Source organism: Somniosus microcephalus, chromosome 13 (assembly GCF_052327205.1).
Source record: "Somniosus microcephalus isolate GS21.2 chromosome 13, FLI_Smic_1.0, whole genome shotgun sequence".
Taxonomy (NCBI): domain Eukaryota; kingdom Metazoa; phylum Chordata; class Chondrichthyes; order Squaliformes; family Somniosidae; genus Somniosus; species Somniosus microcephalus.
The window spans coordinates 189,221,582-189,234,600 of record NC_140999.1 but is presented as its reverse complement, the minus strand read 5'-3'; the positions used below and the strand labels follow the sequence as shown (position 1 = coordinate 189,234,600).

Genomic DNA, 13,019 nt, shown 5'->3' with positions numbered 1-13,019 from the left:
TCCTACCAAAATGTAATACCTCACATTTATGTGTTGAACTTCATTTGTAAATTAAATGCCCATTCTGCAAGTTTATTAATGTCTTCCTGTAACTTGTTGCAGTCCTCCTCAGTATTGACTTCCCCCCCAATTTGGTGTCATCCGCAAATTTAGAAATTGTGTTTGTGATTCCAAAGTCTAAATCGTTAATATAAATTGTGAACAGCAGTGGTCCCAGCACTGAACCTTGTGGAACACCACTACCCACCTTCTGCCACTGTGAATAGCTACCCTTTACCCCCACTCTCTGCTTTCTATGCTGAAGCGGGTAAGTAGAAATACTGTGTGAAATTATATAAGAGTGTTCCTACCACAATTAGGTGTTTGATGGAGGATTTCATAGCTGCTGGGTATTAAACAATGTATATTTTCAAAAAGATTTGGCAATATTTTAGTATGACAGTGAAATCTGAAGAGAAAATCTGCTGCCTGCCAGCAGAAACCCTGATTACTAGAGTGCAGCAATTCTCATCCTCGTGTTCTAACCCCCCAACCCCCCCCCCCAATCTCTGTGACCTCCTCCAGCCTCTGAGATCTCTGTCGTCCTCCAATTCTGGCTTCTTACGCACCACTGATTTCCGTCGCCCCACCATTGGCAGCCGTGCCTTCAGTTGCCTGGGCCCTAAACTCTGGAATTCCCTCCCTAAACCTCTCCGCCTCTCTCCCCTCCTTTAAGACGCTCCTTAAAATCTGCCTCTTTAACCAAGCTTTTGGTCGCCTGTCCTAATCCCTTTGACTCGGTGTCAAGTTTTGTTTGATAATCGCTCCCGTGAAGCGCCTCAGGATGTTTTACTACGTTAAAGGTGCTCCAACTGCAAGTTGCTGTTGTTGACTGGACATATTATTAAATGGGGATAAACTGCTCGTCACTCGTGCGTAACCCAAACTTGCAAGTGTACTCCCAAAGAAACTCCAGGTAACTGCAGCTGAAACCAACCATCTGGCCAGAGTCAAGGGGGCTTCACAACAGAAACTGGAAACACTCTGCAAGTCAGGCAGCATCTGTGGAGAGAGGAGGGTGCTTGTTCAGGTAAATGACCGTTCTGTTATTTATCACCTTTCACAAAGCGCTTTACGACCAATGAAGCACTTCTAAAGTGTAGTCACTGTTGTAATGTAGGAAACATGGCGGCCAATTTGCACACGGCAAGATCCCACATCAGTACAGCCGTGGGATCTTTTACGCCACCCGAGGGGGCAGACAGGGCCTTGATTTAACATCTCGCCCGAAAGACGGCACCTCCAACAGTGCAGCACTCCCTCAGTACTGAACTGGCTGGGGTGTTGGCCTGGATTGTGTGCTCAAGCCTCTGGAGTGGGGCTTGAACTCACAACCTTCGGACTCACGAGGCGAGAGTGAGCTACCCACTGAGCCACGGCCGACACCTCCTTATGTCAGATTCCTCTCTCCGCAGGTGCTGCCTGACCTGCCGAGTCTCCAGCATTTGCTGCTTTTACAGGAAACTCTCGATTTACCGGCACCTAAACAACCGGAAATCTCTGTTAACCGGCAAAATTCAGGAGTAGGCTCAGGTAAGTTTTACTTCATATTAGTGGCCGTTCCTGGATCTGTGGCCATGTAACTGGGGTTCCTGCACCTGTTGCTAAGCAACAGGGATGCTTGGATCTTGTGGCCGAGGTTCCTGCACCTGTTGCTAAGCAACAGGGACGCCTGGATCTTGTGGCCGGGGTTCCTGCACCTGTTGCATAGCAACAGCGACGCCTGGATTTGTTGCTGTGTACGGAGCTCTCGTACCTTTTAACTATACCTCTCTGTAATCCGGACTTTTTGATAAACCGGCACCACGCCGGTCCCGTCGGTGCCGGATAATAAAGAGTTTCCTGTATTTCAGATTTCCAGCAGCCGCAGTATTTTGTTTTTTTTGGGGCTCCGCGAATACCCTTTCCATACCGAAATAGCAGAGAGTGAGAGCAGTCTACTGGATATGGTAATGTGGATTTCCGACCTGGGCAATCAGTGTGCCTCGGGTTGCTAATGTTCTGTGGGGGGTGGGGGAAGAGAGGTGGGGGAGTTCCTTTTGGCATCGATACCTCTTCCCAGGGCAAGCTTGTTATTAAGTTCAGATCTTGAGAAGTTGCCAAATAGGATTAGTTTCAGGCTGATCCAGGAGCTGAGCAATCTGACCCTCAATATTGCTATTCCGAGAGCTCTTTTTACCTGGTTCTTGGAGGGTAGTTGCTGAGACAGGGTGTATATATGGGAGTGCCCCTAAAATTACTGGGAGTACTCTGTATTGGTAGCAACATCCTACCACTGGAAACTTCAGGGGTCTCCTGTGGCTTTCACTGAATAGGAACTTTTCTTTCTCAATAACCCAGTGCCTGCCAAGTGGCACCTCTGCAAGAGAGAGAGAGCGAGAGAGAGTTATTTCACCTATTGTCAGTGTGCACTACCATCAGTCAGGGGCAGTGTAACTCTTACAAGCCTTTCACAAAACAAAACAATTACAGGATTAGCAGGGTATGGGACTGATTTTTAAAAACACAATCTTTTCACCATTCTATCACAAACTCAAAGCACAGGAAGATAGTTTACTGATTGTTTCCCCAGTGTTTTAAAGACTTTGTATCTCCTTCATATTAAGTCAGTGCATTTTGACAGCCCCGAATTTTCAAAAACGACTTCTTTATACCCAGCCTTTCTTAAACTGATCTTACCATGTGCGTTGTGTTCAAAGAAAATGAGGCTGGAATTAAATATGTGCTTTTTTAAAAAAAAGAGTGCATTAGAATGGTTTATGCCAACTAAGAGGAAACTTTTTCAAAATTCTGCAGTTAAGAGTAGTATTTTGATACTGTTTCACATGAAAAAAAAAATCAACAGGCTGTTTTAGGCTTCTTTGGCAGCACTTCCCAAACCCACGACCTCTACCACCTAGAAGGCAAGGGCAGCAGGCGCATGGGAACACCACCACCTCCAAGATCCCCTCCAAGTCACACACCATCCTGACTTAGAAATATATCGCCATTCCTTCATCATCGCTGGGTCAAAATCCTGGAACTCCCTCCCTAACATCACTGTGGGAGTACCTTCACCACACGGACTGCAGCGGTTCAAGAAGGCGGCTCACCACCACCTTCTCAGGGGCAGTTAGGGATGGGCAATAAATGCTGGCCTTGCCAGTGACGCCCACATCCTAGTAATTAATAAAATAAAAGAGTGGTGTCTGTCCTATCACAGACTTGGCAGTGTTTCACTATGGAGCTGTCAGGGGGGGGGGAAGGTGAGTAATGTAGAGGAGACAGAGAAACCCTGGCACACACTACTCGTGACCATTTCTAGGACTGTGCCAACGTGACACTCCAACTTTTTCCTCCTGGCAGGGAAATACCTTAGTTCTGCTTGGCCTCTCCCCAAGACTGCCGATTCTCCACGTATGGAAACTCGTCGCAATACACCAACCTACAGCACGCTGGTACACCAATGTACTATGCCCCCGCACTGACCGGCAATACACCTCCCAACAATGTTGTTATTGCACCTCTAATGGAGACTGTAAAAAGTGAACTCCGCACAGTATAAATGTCACATGATTGCCCAGCAAATAGTCAGATGTCTGCACCACTTGACATTATTTACTGGCGCTTTAAAGTATCAACCGCCCCAATGCAATAAATGGAGTATGGTCTACTGTTCATGAAATGTGTCATCATGGGACAATTCGAATAGTTATTCTTGCCACTTAAAAAGTGAGATACAATTACAGGCTCTTCGTGCAGACTTTAAAATGTAGCAAACTCCCTTCAAAAACTCCAGTATAGTCAGTTTCTCTGAATGTCTAAATGGACTTGATCTTGGCAGTCCTGCCAAATCCATCTTTAATCAGCCTAGTGACAAATGTGAAGAGGAGTTTGTGTCTTGTCTCTGCGTCAACTTCCATGGGCTGGTTGGCAGAGCTCACGGACTCATCCTTCTGCTTTCAGAGACCCTTAATAGCAAGGCCTACCTTTGCTGCTCCCAATCAGGTGGTAACTATACACAAGGCTCTAATTGCATTGGATAGAACATCAAGTCGCTTGTCACCTGGAGCGGCCGGTAGCCCGTAAGATAAAATGTTCACAGAGTTAAAATGCACCTTTAAAATGAAGGTTCCTTTTACCCCGCTTCAACATCAATTCAGCTTCCTTCTTTGTGCCATTTTTAGCAAGATTTTGATCTCTTTGAAGGTCATTGAAGCAGTTTGTATGAAGAAATCATTTGCTTTTTTAAATTAAGGGATTTTAATTCAGAAACACCCCCCAGAAATCTCCATTTTGTTTGACATAGGTCCCAATAATTGGATCTTAACTGTTTACCTGGGAGAGGAATTTGACATGTCAGCTGAAACGATGGTTTCTTGTTCAGGGTGCATCAGTGTCAGTGAAGAGCACAATTCCTCCAAGATAGGAACATTGGAATTGCTAGACAAAAAAAGACCAAGGCCCATGTAGTCTGCCTTCTACCATCCTGGTAGTCGCATGGTTAGATAGGATTACATAGGATATACAGCACAGAAACAGGCCATTCGGCCCAACCAGACCATGCTCCACTCGAGCCTCCTCCCGTCTTTCCTCATCTTACTCTATCAGCGTAACCCTCTATTCCCTTCTCCCTCATATGTTTGTCTAGCCTCCCCTTAAATGCATCTATACTATTCGCCTCAACCACTCCCTGTGGTAGCGAGTTCCACATTCTCACCACTCTCTGGGTAAAGAAGTTTCTTCTGAATTCCCTATTGGATTTCTTGGTGACTATCTTATATTGATGGCCTCTAGTTATGCTCTTCCCCACAAGTGGAAACATTCTCTCTGTATCCACTTTCATAATTTTAAAGACCTCTATTAGGTCACCCCTCAGCCTTCTTTTTTCAAGAGAAAAGAGACCCAGCCTGTTCATCCTTTCCTGATATGTATACCCTCGCATTTCTGGTATCATCCTTGTAAATCTTCTCTGCACCCTCTCCAGTGCCTCTATATCCTTTTTATAATATGGCGACCAGAACTGTACACAGTACTCCAAGTGTGGTCTAACCAAGGTTCGATACAGGTTTAGCATAACTTCCCTATTTTGCAATTCTATAACTCTAGAAATAAACCCTAGTGCCTGGTTTGCTTTTTTTATGGCCATGCTAACCTGTGATACAACGATAATGGAGTTGTTGACTAATCACAGCAATCAATGAGCCTACAGCAGACCCAGACACGAGGCGAGGAAAACCCCCAGTGGTGGAGAGCTTTGAGAACCAGAGGTCCAGAGTCACCTGTTCCTCCAGAGCACATGTCATGCCTCAAATTACTCATATATTGTATCCCAAAATGTTATTTCCTGAAAGAAATCTATCCAATTTGCATTTGAATGAGTCAATACTTTCTGCTTCCACCATCTCCCTTGGGAGTGTGTTCCATAGATTGACCACTCGCTCACTGAAATATTAATGGCCCAGAAATTCGAGTCTCCACGGGTGAGTACGCACAGGGTACTCACGCATAGGCCCAACTAAAGTTCCAGTTTCGTGCATGCGCGGGAAACCGGAACTTCCGTTCCCTTAAAGGAAGGGGTCACAGGTCGAACACGTGTGCCGGAGAGGCAGCGCGTACGCCTGGAACTTCCGTTTTTTCTACAATCTCCAGGAGCTACGCTTTTAAAAAGCAGTCGCAAGGCCTGCTTTTAACAAGATAAGTGGTGAATTAAGTAAAATGAAAACATTTTTTCCACAGGTTTATTATTTTTAAATACTTTAAAGAAAGATAAGTTTATTATTAGCCCCGCTAAAAACTGTAATTAATTTTTTCAAAAATTTAAATTATTGTTAAAAATAGTTATTTACGTAATTTATAGTTATTTTAAAAATGTGATTTAAAAAAAAATGTATTTGAAGTTTTAGTGATATTTTGGGGCTGAACTCTAATCATAGATTTGACAGCTCTTCCTGTCAAATCTATGAATAGAGATTCCCTGCTACCATTGGCTCTCCGTGGCCCACGTGATCCCAGGGGACGCTTTGAACTAACTGCGCCCCTGGGATACGCAAGCACTGCGCGCCGGCAGTTAGAGCAGGCCCAGGATTGGAATCCCACGCGGGCCCACAGCACAACGGTCGGCGCGCTAGGTAAGTGCAGGTCGGAGGCTTGCACCCACGGGAAGCCCCCGAACTGAATTTCTGGGCCATTGCCTCAGCAGCTTAGTTCTGAATTTACCCCCCTTGAAGCGCAGGCCGTGTCCTCTGGTTCCACTGTTCTGGACAAGGTGAAACAGCTGGTCATGGTCTAGATTATCTAGTCCTTTTAGAAACAGCAGACCCTAAAAACAACAATCATATCACCTCCCAACCTTCTCTTTTCCAGTAAGAACATGCTCAATTTACATAATAGCTCCTCGTAATTCAATCCCTCCAACCCCTAAATCATTCTGGTTGCTTTCTTCTGTATCCTGTCAAATGTTTGCGTTGGCCAAATGGGTTCCAGTCCGTACACCATGACATGAATCAGTCATTCATGAAAGAAAGACTTATGAAATAATACCGAGCGGCCTGCGGGTGGCGCTGTCCAGGGAGAGTATAAATACTCGGGCACGGGCCCAGCTTGCGCAGGACATTCTTAACAGGAACTAGTGAAGGACACAACTAGACCTCCATGTTGTAAAACAGTTGATTAAAGCTTTGTTTGACGCTTAGACCAAGTGCCTAGTAGTTTTCTTACGTCACACCATCTTGGATCTAGGAAGCTTACAGCAATTTATCAGGGCCACGAGATGGAAAAATACGTTTTTGATAGTGGAAGCTTAGATTTTGGCTACGAATTGTACAATCCAGGTTTAACATGAAAACAGATGGAAGAACTTGGCAAGTGGGGCAGTTTACCTGAACCGGGGCAGAGTCAGCAGCTTACAGAAAGGCACCGCAGTGACCATACACTGGATTGGAAATGTATTCGCTAGTCCAGTTAGCCAGCAACACTTTTACTAGTCTGCTGCAAAGCTTAGCTGCACTTCTCTCAGTCCAGTAAACTAGCATTCATTTCGAACCCTACAAACGTCAGATTAATTATTGAAAGAAAAAGATAGCGCGTATTGATTTTGTAAATTGAATGTTTTGTCTCCTGCGCTCGAATCCATTGCATTAAATTCAGGAGAGGCAAAGTTGGGAAAAAAAGTAATGATCTCTTTGCCAGTGCATGAGAATCCAGGAGTTGGCAGTGAATGGAAAGGTCTCATTCCATGCCAACTCCAAACCAAATGGAGGCACATAGGTAACCACAATATTGGCTAAAATTTGGGCACCAGTTGGTTCAACGTTCCTCAGCGTAGTGGTGCTATTTTAGTTAGAAATAACACTGCAACTGAACATGTGGAAAATGGAGGAAGAAAGCAAAGGCAATCTGCCAGGAGGAAATGCTTGAATGTACTGGATTAGAATATTCCTCTTGATTCTGACTTTATATTGATCATTTTTGCACAGTTATTAAGTGCAAATCAGCCGTGGCTCAGTGGGCAGCGCTCTCGCCTCTGTGTCAGAGGGTTATGAGTTCAAGCCCCACTCCAGAGACTTGAGCACAATAATCTCGGCTGACACTCCAGTGCAGTGCTGAGTGAGTGCTGCACTGTTGGAGGTGCCGTCTTTCGGATGAGACGTTAAACCCCTCAGGTGGGCGCAAAAGATCCCATGGCACTACTTCGAAGAGCAGGGGAGTTCTCCCTGGTGTCCTGGCCAATAGTTATCCCTCAACCACCATTTGGTCATTCATCTCATTGCTGTCTGTGGGATCTTGCTGTGCACAAATTGCCTGCCGATTTTCCCCACATTACAACAGTGACTCCACTTGTAAAGCACTTTGGGACGTTCCGGGATCATGAGAGGTGCAAGATCTTTCTTTCAAATGTGCACTGTCGAAGCTTCACTGATCACCCATTAAATGTACAGCACAGTACAGAATCCACTGCACCGTGCTGTACGCTGTGCATTCACCACAGTTATGCTATTACATAATCGGTGATTAATCTCAGTTCGGTAAAGCATGTTCTAATTGGGGATATTACCACAGTATTTAATGAACTAGTTGTACCATAGTGTTACCATAATCAAAATGTGTGATTATAGTTTTCTCACAATCCTCTGTTGTGTGCAGTAAAGCTGCAGCAGGCGGATTCATTCCAACTGGCCATTTACAAGGATGTCCTTATCCAGGGTAATCAGACAGGAATTAATCTTAGTACAAGTTAGCGTTGGAACAGCACAGCATCAGGAAGCTGTTCTGCACATTGATGGTAGAGAACAGATAGCGCACGGTGCTGTTTTAACAGATACTTGGCAGAGATTGCAAGATGGAATAAAAGGGCACACAATATGACAACAGAACAATAGAAAGACAGACTTGCATTTCTATAGCACCTTTCGCGACCTCAAGATGTCTCAAAGCACTTCACAGCCAATGAAGTACTTTTTGAAGTGTAGTCACTGTTGTAATGTAGGAAACATGGTAGCCAATTTGCGCACAGCAAGCTCCCACAAACAACAATGTGATAATGACCAGATCATCTGTTTTTAGTGATGTTGATTGAGGGATAAATAGTGGCCAGGACACCAGGGAGAACTCCTCTGCTCTTCTTCGAAATAATGCCATGGGATCTTTTATGTCCACCTGAGAGAGCAGACGGGGTCTTGGTTTAACATCTCATCTGAAAGACGGCACCTCCGACAGTGCAGCGCTCCCTCAGCACTGCACTGGGAGTGTCAGCCTAGATTTTCTGGAGTGGGACTTGGACCCACAACCCTCTGACTCAGAGGCGAGAGTGCTACCCACACAATCCCACTGACAGAAATATCCTGCATTGTCTGTTTCTCTCCAATGGATTAACGTAGGGCTCCATGGGGCAGCTTATGTCGGACTTTAACCTTTACGGTGAAGTGCCCCTTTAAGTGAGTCCATTACAAAGGGATCAAGGGATATGGGGAGGATTTGGATGATCAGCCATGATCGCATTGAATGGCGGAGCAGGCTCGAGGGGCCGAATGGCCTACTCCTGCTCCTATCTTCTATGTTTCTATGTTTAGTTGTGAGGCGAGATGAGAGAAACTGGTGCTTTTCATTCTAACAAAAAGGAGATCCAACAAAGGAATTTAAAATTCGGAGAGGTTTTGATAAAATAAATCTAGAAGATCCATTACTATAGGGCATCAATAGAACGACAGGAGAGGTTATATAGCGGGTTGTTAGAATATATGACCCACCTGAAGCAGTGGTGGAAGCAGAGTCCATAATGACTTTTAAAAGAAACAAGGACAAAAATGTAATGCGTTTGGGAAGTGGGACTATGTAGATAGCTCTTTCGGAGAGCTGGCACAAGGGCGACGGGCCGAATGGCCTCCTCCTGTGTGTTGTAAAATTCTGATACTGTAAGAGAAATAGAGGATACGAGCTCAATTTTATTCCACCGGTGCTGACCTGTTTGCGGACATATTCGACCATCAGCTCCAACTGTCCCGGGTCCTCGCATTGTTTGTTGAAGAGGTGTCGCCATAGAGACGCAGCCAACACACGATCATCTGATAAAATGCCCTGAAAAGGAACAAAAACAAAAAATGCCCGTCAGCGACAACACAAGGCAGGAAATAAAGAGCGTCTTTTCCTCTCAGCCTAGGCACGCTCGGCAAAAGTGAGGGATGGCTGTAGGCTAATAGGATATTGTGATCATGCCTTTGTGCCCATCATTGGAACACAATACATATGGGAGCACATATAACCTAGTAAAGTATAATACCTGCATTTATATAGCATCGCACTGCATTTGTTGAAATGTCTCAAATTGTTTCGCATAATTAATAACTTTTCGAACGCTACAATCATTCCGTAAGCTAACGGCAAAGAAATGAATGATGAATAAAGCTGTTTTTTTGGTGGGATTTGTTGAGGGTGGAATGTTGGTCTCGTGTACCTCATCGCGGTGCCTTTTCTTCCTGTAAGTGCCTCAGCAGGATCTTTCATCATGGACGGACTCACAGACTGGGTAAATCCTTATCAGTACCCAGAGAACACCGTCTTCCTCAAACAATGCCACGTGATTAACGTTCACTTAAAGTGTCAGCCGTGGCTCAGTGGGCAGCACTCTCGCCTCTGAGTCAGAAGGTTGTGGGTTCAAGTCCCCACTCCAGAGACTTGAGCACAAAATCCAGGCTGATACTCCCAGTGCGGTACTGAGGGAGCGCCGCACTGTTGGACGGGCAGTACTGATGGGAGTGCTGTACTGTCGGAGGGACAGTACTTAGGGGGTGCTGCACTGTTGGAGGGGCAGTACTGAGGGGGTGCTGCACTGTCGGAGGGGCAGTACTGAGGGAGCGCCGCACTGTTGGAGGGGCAGTACTGAGGGAGCGCTGCACTGTCTGAGGGGCAGTACTGAGGGAGCGCCGCACTGTCGGAGGGGCAGTACTGAGGGAGTGCTGCACTGTCGGAGGGACAGTACTGAGGGAGTGCTGCACTGTCGGAGGGGCAGTACTGAGGGAGCGCTGCACTGTCGGAGGGGCAGTACTGCGGGAGTGCTGCACTGTCGGAGGGGCAGTACTGAGGGAGTGCTGCACTGTCGGAGGGGCAATACTGAGGGAGCGCTGCACTGTCGGAGGGACAGTACTGAGGGAGTGCTGCACTGTCGGAGGGGCAGTACTGAGGGAGTGCTGCACTGTTGGAGGGGCAGTACTGACGGGAGCGCTGCACTGTCTGAGGGACAGTACTGAGGGAGTGCTGCACTGTCGGAGGGGCAGTACTGAGGGAGTGCTGCACTGTCGGAGGGACAGTACTGAGGGAGTGCTGCACTGTCGGAGGGACAGTACTGAGGGAGTGCTGCACTGTCGGAGGGGCAGTACTGAGGGAGTGCTGCACTGTCGGAGGGGCAGTACTGAGGGAGTGCTGCACTGTCGGAGGGACAGTACTGAGGGAGCGCTGCACTGTCGGAGGGGCAGTACTGAGGGAGTGCCGCACTGTCGGAGGGGCAGTACTGAGGGAGCGCTGCACTGTCGGAGGGACAGTACTGAGGGAGCGCTGCACTGTCGGAGGGACAGTACTGAGGGAGTGCCGCACTGTCGGAGGGACAGTACTGAGGGAGCGCTGCACTGTCGGAGGGGCAGTACTGAGGGAGTGCCGCACTGTCGGAGGGGCAGTACTGAGGGAGTGCTGCACTGTCGGAGGGGCAGTACTGAGGGAGCGCCGCACTGTCGGAGGGGCAGTACTGAGGGAGTGCTGCACTGTCGGAGGGACAGTACTGAGGGAGCGCTGCACTGTCTGAGGGACAGTACTGAGGGAGCGCTGCACTGTTAGAGGGACAGTACTGAGGGAGTGCTGCACTGTTGGAGGGGCAGTACTGAGGGAGTGCTGCACTGTCGGAGGGACAGTACTGAGGGAGTGCTGCACTGTCGGAGGCGCCGTCTTTCAGATGAGTCGTTAATCCGAGGCCCCGTCGGCATCGATCCCACGGGACTATTTCGAAGAACAACAGGGGAGTTCTCTCCGGTGTCTTGGCCACTATTTATCTCTCAACCAACATCGCTAAAATAGATGATCTGGTCATTATCACATTGCTGTTTGTGGGACCTTGCTGTGCATCAATTGGCTGTTGCGTTTCCTACATTACAACACTTCAAAAGTACTCCATTGGCTGTAAAGAGCTTTGGGACGTCCAGAGGTTATGAAGTCACAACCTTCTGACTCAGAGGCAGGAGTGCGACCCACTGAGCTACGGCCGACACACAAAAAGAGAAAGAAAAAGATGGGGGCAACAATGCGTTGAAAAATACATTCTACGTGCGAAAATAGAGAAATACAGCAAATGTCCAGCAGATGGTACAAGCTACATTGCATCATCCTAATCGCGAGACAGGTTACTTTAAGCCATGTGTGGCTCCACCTACATAACATTCCCGTTCATAGAACAATCATTGGGGCAAAAACCCAAATTGGGCCGATTTTATACCATGAAGTCATTCTACGAAGCAATAAATACGAGCACCCCGCAAACCCATTCAGTGGTGAGAGAGAATGGGACCTAGGGAAAGGGATCAGGCCCCACTCAACTTTTCTCCTCTGTCCTTAGCTCCGTGAAGCGGGATACGTATATATAAAAAGCAGGGAACTGTATAAGTGCCTGGTGGCATTTCAGGAGATTAGTTCCAAATAAAATAAGACAAATCAATGCCAAATGATTTTGGCTTAGAAATACAGTGTGGGCTTGTTCTGACCTAAGCTTTTTGATGGAACTTGTATTATTTTAGTACTTTGCGGATAAAGCACACATGAAGAGTTTTTGGCTGGAGGCAGGAGGTCATAAAGGTCGCATCAGGAGTGAACATCCATAATCACCAGGGCGAGACCAGAACCAGGGGCCATCAATAGAAAATAGTCACCAATAAATCCAATAGGGAATTCAGGAGAAACTTCTTTACCCAGAGAGTGGAACTCGCTACCACAGGGAGTGGTTGAGGCGAATAGCAAAGATGCATTTAGGGGAAAGCTAGATAAGCACGAGGGAGAAAGAAATACAGGAAACTTTGTGCCATCCGGCACCGACGGGACCGAGCTGTTGCCGTTCCCTCAAAACTACCGGACACACCAGCGTTAATGTTGAAGCATACGGAGCTTTTCATCTCCATATCTGACAACAAACACTGTTGCTTAGCAACAGCTTCTAAACAGTCGGCCGTACCTTGGAAGCGTCTCTGTCGCTTAGCAACAGCTTCAGAGAGACTTTGCAGAGCCTGACTGTTGGAAAAAAAAGCCACGAGAAGAAAAAAAAACTAACAAAACGGCTCCTGATTTTTGCCGGTGGCTCGAGCTTGCCGGACATTTAGCCTCCGGATAACACAAAGTTTCCTGTAGAAGGATATGTTGATGGGGTGAGATGAAGAGGGTGGGAGGAGGCTCGTGTGGAGCATAAACACCGGCACGGACCAGTTGGGCCGAATGGCCTGTTTCTGTGCTGTAAATACTGTGTAACCAAT

The 13,019-nt window shown here is 46.9% G+C and overlaps 1 protein-coding gene across 2 annotated transcripts in view; it reads right to left on the bottom strand.

The window, feature by feature from the left end:
• Positions 1–13,019, bottom strand: part of uqcc1 (ubiquinol-cytochrome c reductase complex assembly factor 1) — a 120,213-nt gene that overhangs the window by 17,061 nt on the left and 90,133 nt on the right. For both annotated transcript variants that reach the window (XM_086005848.1, XM_086005849.1), the window contains one exon: positions 9,481–9,594. In XM_086005848.1, the coding sequence (XP_085861974.1) occupies positions 9,481–9,594 (114 nt within the window). The remainder of the gene's footprint in view (positions 1–9,480; positions 9,595–13,019) is intronic.